Source organism: Cantharellus anzutake (genome assembly GCF_015039405.1).
Source record: "Cantharellus anzutake strain C23 chromosome Unknown EI90scaffold_129, whole genome shotgun sequence".
Classification (NCBI taxonomy): domain Eukaryota; kingdom Fungi; phylum Basidiomycota; class Agaricomycetes; order Cantharellales; family Hydnaceae; genus Cantharellus; species Cantharellus anzutake.
Window position 1 is genome coordinate 112,548 of NW_024067079.1, and position 19,587 is coordinate 132,134.

The window sequence follows — 19,587 nt, forward strand, 5'->3', positions numbered from 1 at the left end:
GTTCCACCTCGTATCGGTCTTTTCGAGTTTTTGGTGAGTGGCGCCGGTAGTAAGTAATACAAGCCGTATAGATATATATGAGGGATGCCTTTTAAGTATGGAGCGCTCGGTTTATTTGTGCCTTGAGAGTTCTTTACGGTCGTCTGCCAAAGGCCGGTCGGTGCTTTACACTAAAGTTACGTATGCTTTATTATTGAGAGAACCTCGTCTCGTGGCATCCATGCATGATTCACTGCATGGCAAACCGGTGCATGCATGCGACGCGCGACCTCGGCATGCAGCGGACGCGCAGTGACTGCGATTGTGGTGGGGGCATCAGGAAACAGGACGATTAGTTGGTTTGAGGTTGCATGATGATCGGAGCAATGCCTGAGCTGATCGAACATGGCCGCGGTCCACGCGGAAGAACAAACGGAGTTGTTTCCATTGCGCCCAAACCAATAAGTAATATGTGCCGATGCGTGCGTGGCCCTATATGTAATGACTGGCTACGTTGTTGCTGATTCATGAAAAAACGGTTGGTGCATATATATATCCGCAGTCCTAATATAATCATTCCGTCTCTGAAATATGAGTGCGGCGTGCATGAAGGAAGACGCAGTCTTCGATTCAGGATTCAAATGAATATGGGTGATTTCTTGTCCAGCAACCCAGACCCCTTGACACTATAGGAGTGAAGTCGAAGATCCACTTGGAGACGTGTATAGCAGTGTTTGCACACCCCCTAACGTTAGACATGATGAGATGATGACTGGAAAAAGGGCTTGCGCGGCTCGCGGCAGGAGGACGGCCGGAGGGGACATTGCCGAAGAGACGCGCAGGTAAACCCGAGTTGACGAAATGATCTTGTTGCCGCGTATGCATGGCTATCACCAATCTTTGAGAGGTGCTTTGTTTGGATCTCGGGTTTGACGAGGAACCCACGCGTCGCCGCTTCTGGTTTCGGCTCTATATATATATGTTCCTTAGCGAGCTAAAACCTAAACAAGTAAGCCAAAAAATCTATTTATTTAACCCTAATTGATTACATTATACTGGCATTCACTAGTGCCATAAAGCGCGCACACAATATTCATATTTTGCTTGCTGAGGGATCGACCCATAGTATGGTATGACTACTGCACGATGATCGACTTACGTGTCTGTGCCTGGCGGCGCAAGTCGAGGGGCTTCTTTTATGATTCCCGCGTTGTCATCGGGAACTGAATATACGTGACCTAATTCAAACAACTACTTTACTTCGGGAGTCCCAATAATTTTAATATAAACTCCCGAGCCGCGCATGTTATAAACGCGAACAAAGATACAGGCACCCCCCCACAATACGATCATTTTTTTCCCCCACCTCTCTTCCATGGCCACCTCCGTTGACAGTCGCGAGACCGTAACCTCCGCCGCCCCTCAACCCGTCGATTCCGTAGTAGCCCAAGAGAGACATTCCGAATCCTTTCAAGGAGAGAAGAAACCTTTACAATTTTGGTTGGTGTTCCTCGCCGTATGCCTCACAGTCTTCCTTTCTGCATTGGATGTGGTACGTGCCACCCCCACACCCAACGCGCGCGGGCTCTCACTTGAACCACTTTTTTCATAACGCATTTTTTTAAAATTCTGCGATCGATCGACCCACCCATATGCCTTACTAGACATCAGTTGGAACGGCGCTCCCGACCATCATTGCAGCTCTGCGTGGAACGGATTACATTTGGGTCGGGACAGCTTATGCACTTAGTTCGACTGCTTTTTTGCCTGCATCTGGTTCGCTGAGCGACATCTTTGGACGACGGCCGATCATGTTGGGTGCGGTCGTCATGTTTGCTGCCGGGAGCGCTGTCTGTGGAGCGGCGAATACGATGAACATGTTGATCGTTGGACGATGTATGTTGTCATACTTTCACTCGAAACGTTCAAGTCCATCTTTAGCTGGTAAATTTAACCCGATCGCTTTTTTTTTTTTTTTTTTTACAGCTATCCAAGGTGTCGGTGGCGGAGGGATTCTCGCATTGTACGTCCTTATTATTTAATCACCGTCTACCCCCTCTAGTTTTTTTTGTAATAGTGGATCAGAAGAGATATATACTGACAGTGGAACTCATACATATTTTGCCAGAACCGAAATTATCGTAGCTGATATCGTCTCCCTCCGCGAACGAGGCAAATACATTGGTATCATCGGTGCCGTATGGGCTATCGCATCCGTCCTAGGTCCTCTCATTGGCGGCGCACTCGCATCGAGCGGGAACTGGCGCTGGCTTTTCTGTAAGTACCTTGCCTTCATTCATCATTCATCATCATAAAGAGAAAAATGGGAATTGAAAAAAAAAAAAAACACACACGCTTATTAGACTTGAACCTCCCCCTCTCCGTCATATCTTTCACCCTCGTCTTCTTTTTCCTTCGTCTCAAAACTCCTCAAGGTAACCTCCGCTCCAAACTCCGCCGAATGGATTGGACGGGCAACTTCATCATCGCCGGTTCCACGACTGCAATCCTCATAGCCCTCGCATGGGGTGGAGTCGTTTATTCATGGTCATCTTGGCATGTATTGGTTCCTTTACTCGTTGGATTAGTTGGGATGGGTGTCTTTGGAATTTTCGAATGGTTGTTAGCTGGAGAGACGGCTATCGTTCCTATACGATTGATGAACAACTGGACGAGCGTTAGTGGTTACTTTACTACGATGGTCCATGGAGCTATCGTCACGCTTGTCACATGTGAGTCCTTGGGCTTCACTTTGTCCATGACCTTATTACCTCTTCTTTGAAGAAATTTTGACGGGGTCTTTGTCTTTTTTTTTTTTCTTCTCTTAACAAACAGATTATCTTCCTAGTTACTTCCAAGGTGTGAAAGGTGCCAACGCAATCATTTCGGGTCTGGAGCTCTTTGGAACAGCGCTCACTATCGGTGAGTGTATTGTGTGTCTATAGGTATATTTAATTTACTAAACTTAAACCATTTTTATCTTCGGCTGCGACTGCGATATATATAACTCCACAATTCCATTTCCATTCCCCAGCCCCCTGCGCCATCATAACAGGTATCTGGACCGAGAAAACCGGGAAATACGTCATCCAAAACGTTCTCGCTTGGGTGTTCATCATCGTTGGGGAAGGCGTTTACACGACCGTCGACGCTCGTTCGAGCATCGTCAAGGCTATAGCGCTTCAAGTCGTTCCCGCCGTGGGTTTCGGTATGCTCTATGCTGCTACTACGTTTGCGACTCTTGCCCCGTTGCGAGTGGAGGATAATGCGAGAGCTTTAGGGTTCTTTACGTTTGCGAGACAGTTTGGGCAGTAAGTGGCCAGGTCGTCGTCGTCCATTTTCCACCTTTCCACTAATCGAAAAATACCTTTCTCTAAATATATATATATATATAGGACGATAGGCGTCACGATCGGAACGACCATCCTCCAAAATTCCCTAAAAACCAAACTTCCCGCCTCTTTCCTCTCTCAATTCTCCTCGGGGGTCGAAATCTCCTATTCCATCATCCCTTCCATCAAGTTCCTCCCCGAACCTCTCCGTTCCCAAGTGAAAGATGCGTATGCGAAATCGACCAAGAACATTTGGGTGGCGAACATCATTTTGGGGGGGATAGGTTTGTTGCTCGCGTTGTTGATGAGGGACGTGGCGCTTCGTGTGGAGACGGATGAGAATTGGGATTTGAGCTCTGCACAGAGGGTGGAAGGGGAGGGGGTGGGGGTGGTGGGTGATGAGGGGGAGGGGGAGAAGAAGAAGAGTGGTGGTGAGGATGTAGAAGCTGGGATGAGGGGCGGGAATGAGAAGACTGCCCGTTCGGCCACCGCTCCCACCCCCGCAACAAGTTGAATCGGTTGGTCCTAACATGATCGAGTTACATAACTTTAACGCCTATGATACCTTTGATTTTTTTCGTGTTTCCCACCTTCATTGCACCTTTGACGTTCTTCACGTTGTTACAAACAGCAGCGCAACCTAGTACATATGTATCCTTCACGATATAAACAATTATCTAATACCGATTTGGTTAATAATTCGATGAACCAAGTTTCTAACGAATGAATATATATACGCCCGAGAATTGAGTTAGCTCGGGCCCTCGATTAAAGTCGCCACAAGGAGTTTTGTCGTGAATATAACTCGGTCGACTTGGGGGGAGCCTGACTGCGTGGAATTGGTGTCTATCAAGGATATACTATATATCGATCATGGAGCCATTTGGCCACATTCAGACTCTATCAGGATGGCAGGAATCCTTTTTTCTGTTAGGTGGGCTGCATGCAGTTCCCAGCCGAGTCTCTTCATCATTGGAACTGCTATAACCGATCGGGACCTGAACGCATCAAGCTAGGCGAACTTTGGATCCACACGAACCATACGCACGCCGATTGATGGTCAACGACAGGGTTAACCCCTCCTTAAAAAAATCCGAGTCCGATATCATCATCGTCTCATTCTTGGCCACATCCATTGACAGTCATGATGAGATTATGGCGGAGAAAGCATATATGATAGAAATCACAACGAACGAATCGAATGGCGCGCGATGAGTCCGTGCTAGTCACAACAGGTAGAAGCTCCGCCCCCCGATGCCGTCAAGAGGCGACAAAATAGAGATGTCTCTCATATCAGGTAGAAGGGTTCATCGCGAAGTAACGAGCTAGGACTTCAAGAAGCGATGCAGAGTTACCAAAAATCGATGACCTGGTCACCCGATCTCTGCGCGAATCATCCAGAAGGGCCGCCCAGACTGTACAGTGTATTCGCTAAAAGGAAAACGAATCTCAATCAAAAAATCAGAAGGCAAAAAAGCACCAAAGGAAAATCCAGAGTGATAGCATGAGCCCAGTGCATAAACAGACGTCCGGCCAGGTTTTGTTCCGAGAGATATGAAGAACCACGACACCTAGGATTCCCACGTAGTCCCCTACCATGACGCTAGCTAGCTAGCCGGCACTTGGCTTCGCAGACCGGAGGGGATGCGGTGCTTTCCGGGTTCGTGGATAGCTGCGGCCCCATGATGAGTTGTAAGATTTGTCACTGCCTAAACGAAGCCGAATTTAAATTAATGTTGGCGACACGCATCACGTATGGGCAATCCGCGCAATGCCCATTCCTGCTTGGGCCTGAACCAGATGTGTAGGTGCACAAGAAAATAAGGCCCGTTCCAATCACGGGAAATTAAAAAATAAAACCACAGCACTCAAGATCCTCATGTAGTCCCCCACCATGATACTAACTGAGCAGTACTTGACTTAACTTCGCAGATCAGACGGGATACAGTGCTTTCCAAGTCCTATGACTGTGGATAGCTACCCTTCCATTTTTCTGTCTGATGATTGATTCCAGGATCCGTCCGCTATATCTAGACTCAGACAACGACGGTTGTGAGTGTGATGAAATCACTGCTCGGAGACCCTCTACCTCAACGTGAATGGTATTCCGACTGATATCGCGTTAGATGAGGCAGTCAAGCATGCTGTCGAACAGACGCGCGACATTGTGAAAGGAGTTGTGACTGAGGCAAGATCTCACTTAGGGGAAGCAGATAGCATCATCGCAGCACTCCTGTTGGGATCCTTAGACTTGAACCATCTGGCATAGGTCTGCCGATGGGCTGCTTCTGTCGTGTTCCTGGAGGTACCGTTGCAGCCCCGCCCAGCGATGTAAGCAAACCGACATCACCGTTGCGGATGAGAGACACAATCCCGATGGATGCCCGGGGGCATATAGGTATGTTACAGTGTAACATACGACAAAGTCTGCCTGGGGAATCTGGAATCTGGACGGCTTATAGATATGGGAGCAGGTATCGTGTTTTGTAACAGCAGTGCAATTTTGATAGCGTACGATTACAACGTCACGACACGCGGCAACATGCTCTTGGCCTAGAAGGGCTCAGAGAAAGTCATTGTGCGTATTGGCAAAAATACTAACCTTCTGAAGCAACTCTTCCCCGCCAACTTCCCAGCCCGTATTCGCCACGGGAACGATAGCCTCATTAACGAGTCGCCGAATAGCGTCATCCACCCCCAATTCCGGGACATCTGGCACCAGTTTCCGCCAAGCAAGGAGATTTGTGAGGAGCTTTATTCGACGAATAATGAATCGGCGCCTGGCAGGAATAGATTGAGGGTCGAACCCAGCCTTCGTGTTGCTTCCTTGCAAGGCTGGGCTAAGGAGTTTACTCGTGGCATCAATCGCCTCACGGAATGGGTTGTTAATCGATTTGAGCAATGCCTAAATGATGTTGAATTGGCACGATCTGCTGCTCGACAATGTTCTGGCGAGCACTCACAAGGAACTTCCTATCTGTTTTCTCAACACTGAGTTCAATCTGCTCTATCAGGTCAGCCAGTCGCTTCATATGGCGTGATGAATATGGATCGAATCCACCGCTGGAAAAATTTTGGCATAGGCGAGGAATAATAGCCGTTGTTATCATCGAGTTGGCCAGGTCTCCATCGGGGCCAAGGGCTTCCGCGTGATCGTCGTCGTCACCATCGGCATCTGTTCTTGGCAATCGTGAGTATTCGTACAACCCAGTGTACCAACGGAAAGAGTCGAGACATCGGGGATCCTAACGTAAGTGGTTATTGCCTGTGTCATGAACGCCAAGATGATGACTGACATCTAGTGGATCCCAATCAACAATCTCTGCTCGCGCCCACCACTCCCACGCCCCTACTAAGCCGAGTCCACCCCATGCACCGGTGTACGAATCCTCAAACGACGCACGCCATCCGGCGAATCTCCTGCCCAGACCTTTCATAGGATCTAGAAACTCTTCTGATTCGATGTCTGCAACAAGGGAGGAAACTTTCCGAGAAAGATCTTCTCTTGCTGCATCGTAATCTCCTTGCGTCGATACAGAAAGGTCAGCATCTGTTGAGTATCCCAATAAGTCGTCGGGTGAGGCAAATGAAGCGGGATTCTTCGAAGGGGTCCGTGATCTTGAGTTAGCGATGCGAGCCTGCCGAGCAGCTCGCCTGGCTTCGCGCTGCGGAGCATGAGGCGCAGATGAAATCGTCCGACCCATATCATCTACCTCCCCATCGTTTGATGATGCAGGGACATTCAAGAATAAGGAAAGATCATCTTCGTCATCCTCGTTCCTTCGTTGCGCCACCATATCGTAGCGTTCGGTAAGCAGAGAGATATGTTCTTTTTCCAGTGCTTCGAGTTTGGGAAACTGCCAAACATTAAGTACAATGAGACTCACTGTGAGGGCTGAGAATACCTTTTCATCTAAAAACACAGCAATGGTGTCCATCCATTCTTTCATATCGTTAAACCACGCCCTCTTGTGTTCCGCTGCCTCCACCATGCGCCTCATGTCAATTTCTTTCTGCAAGAGCTGTGTCCTTTCCGCTTCAACAGCCTCTAGACCGATTTCATGGCGGGTGTGTGCAGATTCAAGGTTTGAAAGAGTCCCAGACAGTCGAGACATAGCTGTAACAAGCGATGGGAGGTTGGTTGGTGTGGGAACTAAGGAAAAATGGTAGTAAGCGTCTGAACGATACCCAACGGAGTAAAACTTGCTTGGTCTCGGTTTGTAAATGGGGGCTTCCTATAGCAAGAGAAGTTAGGGTAGCATGCATATCGCATTTGGTAGCTGTGCTAACTTTGGTATCATCCGTTTCCGGCACCCCTGCGCCTCGACGTTCTTGAGCTACTTCCCATTCCTTGGTTTCTTCGTCGACATCCTCGTCACTGAGGCACAAATCAAGACTACGCTCGGTGTATGTGCGAATATGTGAACGTACGCAATATGAATCATTTCCGCAATGGCGGCCCTGCGTTCATTGGCCTCCCTCTTTCGTGCCGATTTTCCTAATGCTATTCGTTCAAGTGCACCAGTGTATTGGGCCATGTCTGCAAAGGAATTCATACAACTATCACACAAAATATCAGATCGGAAAAACCTGCCTTCTTCCCCTTCTCCGATCTCGTCTTCCTCACGAACAAACCGAGTTTCTTGCGACCGAGAACTGTCGCTTTTTCCAACTTCCAATGATATAAAATCCTCCGAGTCTCCTGCTGGAGCCGTTCTCCTTATTCGAAGTCGTTCTCGTTTCTCCTTAGCAGCACGAATTTCAGACTCTGCCGGTATCGATGAGTAACGCGCATCGGCGGATACGACGTCTATAATCTCATCAGGCCAACCATCAGGAAACGAGGTGATGATTGTGTACCTGCAAATGAGTCGTTAAACTCGTCATAGCTCATGTCTATGGACGCGTCATCATCCATAACGTCCGATACACGGACTCGAGATGAGGCTGAAGGGGTGCTGGCTTTAAGCTCGGAGAGATACTCTTGACTGTACACCGGCGTCTGAGAGGCAAAATTTGGCCGTGCTTGATTGAGATTCGTGGGGGTGGGTGAGCTGGGTGATTTCTCAATTGAAACTGATTCTCTACAAGGGTTGGAACTACGTACCCTGGCGTAGAGGGCGGATCGCGCAACTTGAGCTTGTTGCTGAGGGCACTCTTCTTTACTTTAAATTCCTCGGTTCCATCCTGGTGCAGAGAAATTCAACAAAATGAGATGGAACCGCTCTCTTTCCACGTAGATAAGCGACAAAGGCATCATTGTCGTGACGCTCAAGCTTACCTGTTCGTTATCTCCACCGAAACTCAGGTTAGTAGCACCTTGGCGCTTGGCACGGGAGCGTTGCTTGGCCTTGAGTTTAGCTACTTGGGACATAGGGCCATCCTCCATAGATGACTGAGAAGGAGCAGGTTCTTGTTGCAGTGGAGCTGTTGACGCTTCATCATTTGCTGTCTGCTCTCGACGTGATCGAGATTTGTTTTTTACACTGCGTTTAAAGACGTGGGTTGGTGATGCTTCAGACATTGGATCAAGCGTGACACGCAATCAACAGCACAGTGGCAGACTGTGGTGGCCCGAAGAATAATAACTATGATGGAGGGATGCCGTGTGAAACTTTCTCAACGACTTCGTTCTACAGTAAGTAGATTGATTCCCTTGGACCTCCACCAGCGGAACCAATGAAACGCCATGACCGGTCTGACGACGGCGCGATCGGAAAGGCAAACCTATGTGCTCTCACTGCTAACCCATTTAAATCATGAAAGTTCCTCCTGTCGATGTTTGCCACCTCTTCGCGACTAACACCGGAAGCAAGTGAACCTCGCATTATCCGGCAGCCTTCCTCTCGCACTCTTTTGGACTAACCATCATCATGTCTTCAAAAGGTCAGTCTTTGCAACATTGTGATGTTGTGCCTTGCGTTCATCATTCCTCATACGGCTTGGTTTTTCCGAAGATAAGGACAAATGACCCACACTGAATGCGTCCTGTGGCCTGTAGAGACTCTTTACAGGAAAAGCGCATTATTTGTGATGTTCTTCCCTCTGACGTGGTGGATCTCATTGCAAGCGGTTTCGAACTACGGATTATGCAATCAGCGTAATCCTGGACATGCGACATTCATCCAAGGCTGTTTCCAGCTATGCATGACCATTCTGAATAGTTCGAGATAATAATACTGGAGCAATTCTGACCCGCTTTCCTCACTCCAGGGCCAAAAGCCTTCGAGTCTACGTGGATTGTCGTGGCTCGTTCCGCTGCCAGACATCCAAGTTATTAGAATGTCAACATTCATTCGCGTCTGCCGAGTGGCAAATGGATATGGCGGGCGCTTTGGAAGTTACGTGGATGTTTAAATTTCACTCGTTCTTCGCCTTGTACTATTGTCCTGCTTTATCCGATGGTCTTGCCACTGAGCAATGATCGCGTATAAGGGGACGGATTATTTCTTTGGAAGACCTCACCCTCAGTTCTCTAGGTCGAGACTGAGGTGAGAGCAATCCTTTCTAGATATTTTACTCGATAACTCATGTATTACTCGTGTCATAGCCTGCATTCTATTACAAATGCAATCGACAATGGAACCCTACACCTAATCCTCATGTCTCATTCTATTATTGGGAACGAGACCGCTCGCGCTGCAATGACAACCACTCTCGTTACCAGCCTCTATAGTATAGACCACTCTCGCGCGTTGCTTCGTCAACTTTGTATCCTGATGGTGTCTCAGGAGTTGATGAATTAAGCCAATGAAGTGGCATGCGATCAGAGTAGACCTAATAACAGGCGCTGGAAGAGGTAAGCCCTGAGGAGTCATTTTATCGGACCAAAAACATGAGCAATTCGCGAGAATCGGAGTCTATGTATCATGTGATGGTCACTTCACCGGCTTCTGCCGTCGGTGAGGCCTCTGATTCGTGCTCCCACATTCTCTTACAAACGAGAAACGACTCGAAAACAAAGAACGCTGAGGGAACAGACTCCCAATTGTTTTTGGATATTTGGAGCAGCAGTTCTCTTTCGTGTCTTGGTGCTGGTGACACAAGATGGCTCAATCTTATGTCCAGCCAGTGACTGACTCGTCGGAACTTGCTTTCGCTGAGCCAGCCAAAGCTTTCAACACGAGAGCTAATTCTGCCGATGCAAAGGAGGCATACTTATCCCAAAAGAATCGGTTCGTGAGCTTTCATCAATACCTTGCATCTCTAAACCTGATTGTCTTCCAGCCTTCTCGACGCTATTGACGAGACCCGATCGATCCTGACAGCCCTCCGACAGTTCAGCAAAGACTCTTGGATTGTACGCTACCCTCACGTCACTCCGAACGTGGCAGATGCTTCGGCGGGGTCTGGAACAGTCAGCATGCGTCGGTCGCTTTCATTTGCAGACGATCCGGCCACCATCGCTGACGTTGTTATCGCCCCCAAACGCGAGGGTTTACAACGCGCTGCTACGGTCTCTGACGTGTCAAATATTTCCTCATCCCCAGGCTCACATTCTATGTCCGAGGCAGAGGCGCTCCTCGGAGACTCTGCTGCCGAGGACTTCCATGTTCTCCGCTTGGATCTCAAACTAGGCGGTCCCGGCTCCTCCACTTCCCCCGATGCACTTGTCTCTCAACTCGAAAAGGCGTCCATTGCCAAGTTACTGGACGAACGTATTATCGCGTCCCTCAATCACATCGACAAACTCCAAACACGCGTGTTGGACACTTCTAGCAAAGTCCTTGTCACTGGCGACCTCAACGCCGGAAAGTCTACCTTCGTTAATGCACTGTTGCACCGTGATATCATGCCGGTTGACCAGCAGCCATGCACCACCCTGTTCTGCGAGGTTCATGACAAATTGGAAAACGACGGAGTCGAAGAAGCTCATATCATTAACGAAGGCAAAGTCTACGATCGGTTGGACGGATCTACTTTCACCCGCTTCCCACTCTCTAGTCTAGAAAGCGTCATCACCGAATCAGATGCGCAGCATGTTCTCAAACTCTATGTTTCCGACCGCCGCGAGCCCCCTGAATCTCTCCTTAACAACAGCGTTGTTGACATTTGTTTGATTGATGCTCCTGGTCTGAATCGTGACAGTTTGAAGACCACCGCACTATTTGCACGTCAGGAGGAGATTGACGTCATCGTGTTCGTTGTCAGCGCGGAAAATCACTTCACCTTGTCGGCCAAGGAATTCCTTTGGAACGCGAGTAACGAAAAGGCCTACCTCTTCATTGTTGTCAACCGGTTCGACCAAATAAAGGATAAGTCTCGGTGCCGGCGCTTGGTGCTGGAACAAATCAAGCATCTTAGCCCCAGAACCTGGGACGACGCTGAGGACCTCGTGCATTTCGTCGACTCAAACTCCGCGCTCTCTCAGGGCCTTCAAGCCGCCACCTCAAGCTTAAACACCACAGCTTCATCGGACGCGTTCGCCAAGCTCGAAACTTCCTTACGCTCATTCGTCCTCGTCAAGCGTGCCAAGTCCAAGCTTATGCCTGCGTCCACATACCTCACTCATATCCTCTCCGATGTTGGTCTCCTTGCTTCGGCCAATGCGATTGTTGCGCAAAATGAAGCAAGTCAGGCGAGATCGGACCTCGAGCGTGTTCGTCCCATTCTCCACAAGCTGCAGAAAGGCCGCGACAGTCTGGAAGATAGCCTGGAGACGGAGGAAGAAGACACCACGCAGCATGCTCAAACTGCAGCGACGGCACGTCTTACGAACGCCCTTGAACGTGTGTCGCGAGGTGAAATTGCTGTCGCGGAGTCCGAGCTTGCTATCTCCAAGCAGTCGCGTTCAATTCCTTCGATACCTAAATATCCTGGTATCCTTGGGATCTGGGATTATGCGAGGAGCGTTCGTACTACTCTTCTCGCATCATTGGACCTCGCTGTTGCACTTGCCGAGGATGAAGCGCGTCGTATGACTCTGGATGGCGTCCACCACGTAGCAGATCTTGGCGAACAATACCTACCAGCGCACGTCCCTCGTTCAAAGCGAGTTTTCATTCCTGAGGCGATGTTTGTTCCCCGTCTTGCCCGGGGTCGTCGTCCCAGCGCCATCGTCGCTGGTGGGGCCATGGGCCTTGGTTTGGGTCTCCTCGCTCAGCGTGAGGATCTCACTCAGGTTACGTTCGTTGATATCATCGATATCAATCATCACATCATGTCCCATTTCAACGGGGGGAAGACTGAAGACGAAGACGACGAGGCTAGCGCTAGTGCCCTGGGCACTCTTGGACTTGGAATTGGTGCCTTGACGATGGTCGGTGGGAAAACCATTGGCGCAAGAGGTCTCATCGAGGGTATCGTGAGAATAAGTGATCTTTTTGGCAACGAGTCCTCCAGGAAATGGATTGCTCCAGTGTTAGGAGCGGCAACGCTCGGGTTAACGATTTATTTCGTTCTTGAGCTCCCGAACACCATCCCTAAAACCGTTGGCCGGCGAATCAAGGCTTCACTTAATAACCCTCCATCAACAACCCCATCGGGCGTCCCTGTGTCAACACTCACACGGGCTGAATCAATCGCTCAACTTCCCTTCGCTGAGGCTCATGCGCATCGCATCTCACGCGAGACCAGAAAAGTCCTCCGCCTCGCCTCGTGGGACCTTCGTGAGCGCTTCCGTGGTGCAATGGAGGAAAGCGGAAGGGAGGTGAAGAATGCAGAGGAAAGCGAACGACGAGCCTTGACGGCACTCGAGTGGTTCATCGGTGTTGGAAAAAGGACAGAAGCAGTGCGCGTCAATGCTCAACTCGTTTCTTAGACGACTGTTATTATATGATGGATATCAGCTAAAGCTACTTTATTTCTTTGATCTCCCCTCTCTTCACATGCACGTATGTAATCTGCCGTTCCTTGCTTTCTATGTTTACTTCTCTCCCCTTTATGCTCTCGACCTCTCTTCCGTACCTCTCTTCCTTTGCATAATGAAACCGTCCCCGATGTCTGTAGCCTGAGATGAATCGACTGGTTCATTGGATGTTGATGACTGACAGAGGTACATTGTTCTTCTAGCCGATGGAAGGCGGTTCACAACTGCGGCAATGTCGTTTCCATGGAGGGCATAGGCTTAGCATGTGGATTGTGTAAATCGGAACTTCCGCGCCCTTCACATTGCCCGGCGTCACGGTGACCCGCTGTCACTCGATGTGCTCGCTTACCATCCATACTAAACATCAACGGAGATATAGGAGGCGTGGCGGAGGAACGTGGCGTTTCCGCCGGGTCCCCACACTCCCTAACTAGCACGTCGGCACCGTGAAGCATGCACTCTTGAACCTTTGTACCTAATGTGGGATACTTCGGTTTACCACCTCTATATGATAGAGGCTGGTCACCTGCCGCTTTACGGGGTGGCTGGCCGAGGACAGAAGAAGCAAGCCGCTTCTACTCAATCAGAAACAGCCTCTGGCCAATACTACAGTGAGGTGATAACAAGGTGATCAGGAAGCCAAAGTCAGTGGTGGCCGTACGAATTGGAAGCAGGGATTCTTGTTCGCCGGGCCAACTGTGAAAAATAAATACCGCGAACAAATTATTCAAATAAGACCCAGCGCTCTCCAGCGCATAATGGCCACGTCCCCAGGACTGGACATCCAACAATCACTCCGATTCCGCAACACCATTCAGAACGCCCCCTCTGTGACGTAATTATAAAGTGGGTCCCAGGACACGAAGATATCAAAGGGAACGAACGGGCAGACACCCTAGCCAAAGAAGGCTCCAACCTGCCGTCCGAATACCCGTACAGAACCTCAGCGGCATTCATGAGAAACCTAAACAAACGCCAATATAAGGACGAATGGATCTCTCGCTGGAACACTGACCCTATACAACAAAAGCCATCAGAATACCGAAGCTGTAACCGCATAGAACCGCAACTGCGACCAACAAAGCGGTTTAAGTCCCACTCCCGCAAATCCTTCAGCCGCCTAGTACAGCTTCGCACCGGCCATGCGTTCATCGGACAATTCTACAAACGCTTCCTACCAGAAGAGAACCCCAGTTGCACATGCGGAGAACCCGTAGAAACGAGAGAACACATACTTCTCGAATGTCCCAAGCACGAACACCACCGAAACTTGCTCCCAGACGATGAAGGTGAACTGATCCTTGCCGACCCCCTGGTGGACGAGAAAGGAATAGAGAGGGTAGCAGGATTTCTGTCAGCGAGTGGAGCATACGAGAAAGAGAGAAGGACAGAATAGACACACCCCGAAATATGACACCGCTGGAAGGCGGAACCCATCCCATTTTCGAAACCGACACCTAAAAACGGTCAACCCAACACGACAACTCAAAAGTGGAGCAGCATTTGGGCAACGCCTTATCAGAGAGATTAAGGACACCCGAATCGGACTTATTTCTTTATTTTCTCACCTTATTTTTGTGTATTCATCTCGACCCCTGCCCTTGGCGCTCTCACGAGCAGCCTACAGTTTGCAGGTTAAATATCCAGAATAAACAACAACAACAACCCAGCGAGGGTGCAGCTATCCCCCGCCGAATTGGAGTGTCGTAATCATAGGAGCTGCGACCGGCCTGGTTCTCATACCCTCTAGCTTAGAGTGCATAAAATGCGCGTTGACAACAATTCAACGGATTACGACTCACGAGCAAATAAGCCTATTCGACCAGACCTGCAAGCGACACGCCCAGGCCCGGGGGTGCCAATTAATCTGCGTATGTAAGCTCGTAGTAATGAATCTACACAACACAGAGATCTAGCGGCCCATAGGCCTTCCAGTCCATCTACGGAGGTGTAAGCGGTAAGTTTGGTCACCGGCCAGGGTCTGGATCAAGTCTGGATTTTGAAGACCGGTATGTGGCGATGCTCTGTCAAGCACCATCAATTCCGGACCTTTGGGATCTGATTGATTGTACGCCGCCATTAATATCGCCAAGCTAGATTCCAACTGGTAGCCTCTCACCACTGGTTCCCGGTGAGTATCCAAGGCCTCGTTAGCAAGTTTTCGTTTGGTGCAACCTGATCCAGATGTCTCCCTTGAGCACACACTCCCTCAAAATGAGCCCGATCTCCGATTTCGGCTCCCCCGAAGCCACAATTCTTTCTCGCGTTCATTCCCTCGAGAACCTGATGGATGAACTGGCCACTCTTATGCCAAGGATCGAGGTGCCTGTATTCAAGAATTTTAGAGATGTCAGGGCATGGGGCAACGATGCCCAGATCCAACTCAGGAATCAGTCTATACGGGACACCCGCCAGAGGATCCTGGGGCTCCAGCGAAAACTCGGCCGATTAGAACAATGGACTTCGAGTTATTTACTGGACGTCGCATCCTTGAACACTCCAATCAGCATCTTGCCCCCCGACATTCTCTCGCACATCTTCCTCATCGGGTTGCCTCGATACCGGCACTGGGACCGGAAATACTTACTCGCTATTTCTCAGGTCAGCAAGTCATGGCGGGATCTCTCCATCAATACGCCGTTATTATGGACACGTATCGATGCCAGTTGGAAGTATGACCTGGCAAGTGTTTGGCTGGCGCGCGCCAATCACCGCAATATCGAGCTTTATATCGACATGAATCCATATGATCGATACGATATACCAGACATCTTGAACTTTCTTGAGCGCCTATTTCACAGCGACATTTCTCACATAACTTGGAAGGGCTTACACATATTGATGGACCACTTCACCGACTGGGAATGTATCACTCTAGAGATTCTGGATCGAATGGGTGATGCCTTTGGCTCTTCAACGTCATTGGAGACACTCACCCTGATTGGGCATCCACGGGGTAACTATTACGACGTCTTCAACTGGCTGCCGAATCTCCGGCGTGTTACTCTCGGGTGGGGCGCCCAGATCTTCATCGGAGGGATTCCAGGACCCACTATCACTTCCCTTGTTTCCCTCAGACTGCATCGGCTATATATTCAAACGGGGCACTGGTTACCAATGCTCAGAAACGTGTCTCAATCGCTGCAGACTCTTGAAATCCATGAGTGTGAAGGTATCCTTGACCATTGTTCCCCAGTGTCTTTGCCCGCCTTGAGGAATGTAGCCCTCGGCGCAGCACATTCCAGCCCCGCAATTCCGTCATTTTCAATATCCGATATGATGAGCATCTTCGATGCTCCTGGTATCGTGAACCTCACGATACTGTTGAACCATCCCAATTTCCAGATGGAGAATGAGTTCAAGATCGCTTCCCTGGTGAGCCCCACCACGCCCCCATAGGCACTCATTTTTCTATGAATGAATTTTCAGATCGGTTCCTCCAGAAACCTCAGCCGCTTGCACATCGGGGGCACCAACGTCGAACTCTTCAAGCTCGTGAACCTGATGCGTCTGCCTCAATTCATGCCACGCTCACTCCGCGTACTTATCGCTAAATTGGAACCGGACCCCATGCAAGAAACGGTCCATTGTTTCCTTCAGCGACGTAGGGAAATTCAAGGTCATGTCGCAGATATAGAAGAATTGCGATTATATATATGTCGGCTAGATAGTAAGGAAGAGCAGGTGGCGAGATTTCACCTGATTCGTGAACGGTTCCGGTCCCAGGCTCCGAGTGTAACCATCACTCAAGTTGATCACTGGGATTCTGTCATTCAGACGGAGGTAGATTATGTGAGTAAAAATCTTTCATGCTTGATCCCCAGTCTCTGACATGATCGGTTCATAGGATGACATTTTTAATTGAGGTTGGTCATGGTTTATCTATTCCGGTACATAGATGCTTGGATTTGTGAGATTTTGGGCCTATTTTGAATCCTCAATCCCAGGTTCCATGCACATAAACAAGTCATCATGTATGTCTGCATCAGTGGAATCACTCCACTATGTACGTAGATATCCTTTCCCATTTTCATGCATGTAGCCTTGTGCTGCCGACTTAGTGCATTTCTATTTGTTTGTTTGTTCTGAGGACTTGTAAATATGTATACGTACAACTCAGCCTCTTCCCCATAAAGAGAGGCTGGTTACCTATCCTTGATCATCACACCGCAGTGTCCCAGCCCACCATAAGCCCCCTCGGTCGCCCGGCATAGCTCCTCCCCCCAGCCCAACAAATTTTTAAACCCGAGACGATGAGCACCTTCGATGTACATGGCATTGTGAAACCTCACGATATCGATACTGTTAAAAATCCCAATCTCCACACTGAAGACGAGCACCGGATCGCTTCACTGGAGGCACTGAATTGAATGAATATAAACCTTCAGATTCCTTCTTCCAGGGGACTCAACTGCTGGCACACGAGTGGCACCAACGTTAAATTCAAGCTCATCAATGGATGCCACGCTCACTAAATCGAAACCCACGCCGATAACCGGCCAGTGCGCAACGCATTTCCCCGCGGTGGCAGACCGGCAGACCACTCTATGGGATCTTATCTCCCTACACAAACCCCAAATACACGACCATGTATTGCGAAAGCTACTGGGGTTCCACCAAAAAAAAAAAAAAAAAAAAAAAAAACCCAAGTGCTAATGCAAGAACAATTCATCGTCCCCCTTGGGCAACATAAGGGGCTCCAAGACCAAAGGAATTGCGACTATGTGTCGCCCGAGTGCCGGCAGGCGACGAAATCGAACGAGATTCGCGAAAGGTTCGGATCCGAGGCTACGAGTGTAACCGTCACTCGAGTTGTTCTCCCAAACATGAAGGGTTTTTAGGGACGACATTTCTAATTGATGTTGACTTAGCACACGTATTTTATGCGCTGAGATCACAGGTATCTCTCTTGAATCCCCAATCGTATATTCCGCGTGTAGTTTTGTACAAGGGTCTGTCCACTGAGTATGTTTGACGGCAAGCTTCAGCCAAGAGTGCCGAGTGAGCTGGATCGAAGGTTGATTTGCATCACGTAAGCCAGTCTCTTTTTTATTTGTTCTGTTTTGTTGTTTTGCCCCAGAATTGCGGCCCAGGTCTATCGACATCGCGGTCGGATAGGTTGACATTTTTCAGTTGATGGCATGTGAATCCATCAGAATATCTCTATCGTTTAGCCACAGGTTCCCTCCGTGAATAGGGATTTCATTGCCAGAACGAGGTACATGAGGGGAAAAACCCTGAAATGGCATAGAAGGCAAGGAAGACAAAAAGGTATTCACTGATTATGTGAGGGCTCTCATCACCGTCCACAGATCAAACCTCAGGCCCATCCTATAGAGAGAGACGGATATTGTACGCGGTTTAAATTACCGCAGATATTGAGATCTGATTCAAACTCACTACAAACGCCCATATAGGAGCTGTCAAACGGCTTCCGGAGAAGATACCAGGAGTGTACAATAACTGGTTATTGAATTTGAGGTTTGCGGTTGAGTCTGTCTCGACGGTCCTGTGTCGGGGTGAACATGGAAGGTTAGACTGAGCGATCAAGAAACTCCAGAGCGACCATACACGATAACTTTATTGGACACCCCGGCTTTTCCCAGGCCACTCAGCCGCACGTGGCCGTATTTGTTGTCGCTCACGAACTGCAAGACGTATCGAACATCTATGCGTTCGACATTGAGGGTCACGTTTAAGTCCATTGGGATAGGGGGACTCCGGGCATAAACGGACCTATATGCAATACATCTGTGGCATCAATATACCCTTGTTCTCCTCCTATGTTAGGAATAATCTTGGCAAGCAGCGATCCATCTGGATTCGTCCAGTTCCCTCTGTTTGACCGAAAACACTCAGGATCCCCATTCAATGTCGTTTTTCCGAGACTTACCCGACTATATTGACGTTGACTCTGTGCCCTTTGAGAATGGAGATAGAACGAAATTGGCTGACGTCTGCGATGAGGTTCACGTAGCCTTCAAGTTGAAGCCAGGGGATTGGGCTCGAAGCACCACCTCTCAAGTTATCCCCCAGGACGGAGGGTTGTATTACTAGAGCCGGTTCAAGCTCTGGTGATGCATGACCGCAGGAGATGCCGCCAATGCTAAGAAGAGCTTGCAAAACTATTACAGCAAACAACATCTGGAGGCTTAGCGCGGGGGGAGAGAGGCATCGATTGGCGAAGGCGCCTGCCCTGGCTTAAGTGTGTTCGCGATGCATGGTTCTCACAGACCCTTCTCGCCGGCTACCTAGGAAAAAAGTACCATGTCGAAGACCAGTTGCATCTTCCGCCAGCTGTTCTGCCGTATGCCAGGAGATGTTACCGGAGGGCATCTGCTTGTGCTGTGCCCGGAAAATGCTATCTCCATTTTATTCTCTCCCTATCCCCTCGTCCGCAATCGACAGTGGCTCATGCAATAGGGCCAAAGCTCGTGGCGTGAGCTTCCTCGAGTCGCTCGTGTAAAT

General features: G+C 49.3%; 2 protein-coding genes across 2 annotated transcripts; one reads left to right on the forward strand and one right to left on the reverse strand.

Moving 5' to 3' along the window:
• The first annotated feature begins 15,145 nt into the window (after positions 1 to 15,145).
• On the forward strand, positions 15,146 to 17,304 carry EI90DRAFT_3087923 (uncharacterized protein). Its single transcript, XM_039062243.1, has 3 exons — positions 15,146 to 16,494; positions 16,549 to 16,911; positions 16,967 to 17,304. The coding sequence occupies exons 1-3, from the start codon at positions 15,304 to 15,306 to the stop codon at positions 16,982 to 16,984; spliced, it is 1,572 nt and encodes a 523-aa protein (XP_038908956.1). The 5' UTR covers positions 15,146 to 15,303; the 3' UTR covers positions 16,985 to 17,304.
• Positions 17,305 to 19,007: 1,703 nt separating this feature from the next.
• Positions 19,008 to 19,277, reverse strand: EI90DRAFT_3087925 (uncharacterized protein; the record flags this gene model as incomplete). The annotated part of the gene is made up of 1 exon (XM_039062244.1): positions 19,008 to 19,277. Exon 1 carries the CDS (start codon positions 19,261 to 19,263, stop codon positions 19,009 to 19,011), a length of 255 nt encoding a protein of 84 aa, XP_038908957.1. The 5' UTR covers positions 19,264 to 19,277.
• Between the last annotated feature and the right edge of the window lie 310 nt (positions 19,278 to 19,587).

Excerpts from the sequence above, each read along its gene's own strand:
- EI90DRAFT_3087923 (XM_039062243.1), top strand. The coding sequence starts at position 15,304 with ATGTCTCCCTTGAGCACACACTCCCTCAAAATGAGCCCGATCTCCGAT. Across the intron at positions 16,495-16,548 it reads AGTTCAAGATCGCTTCCCTG|ATCGGTTCCTCCAGAAACCT; the intron begins GTGAGCCCCACC and ends ATGAATTTTCAG.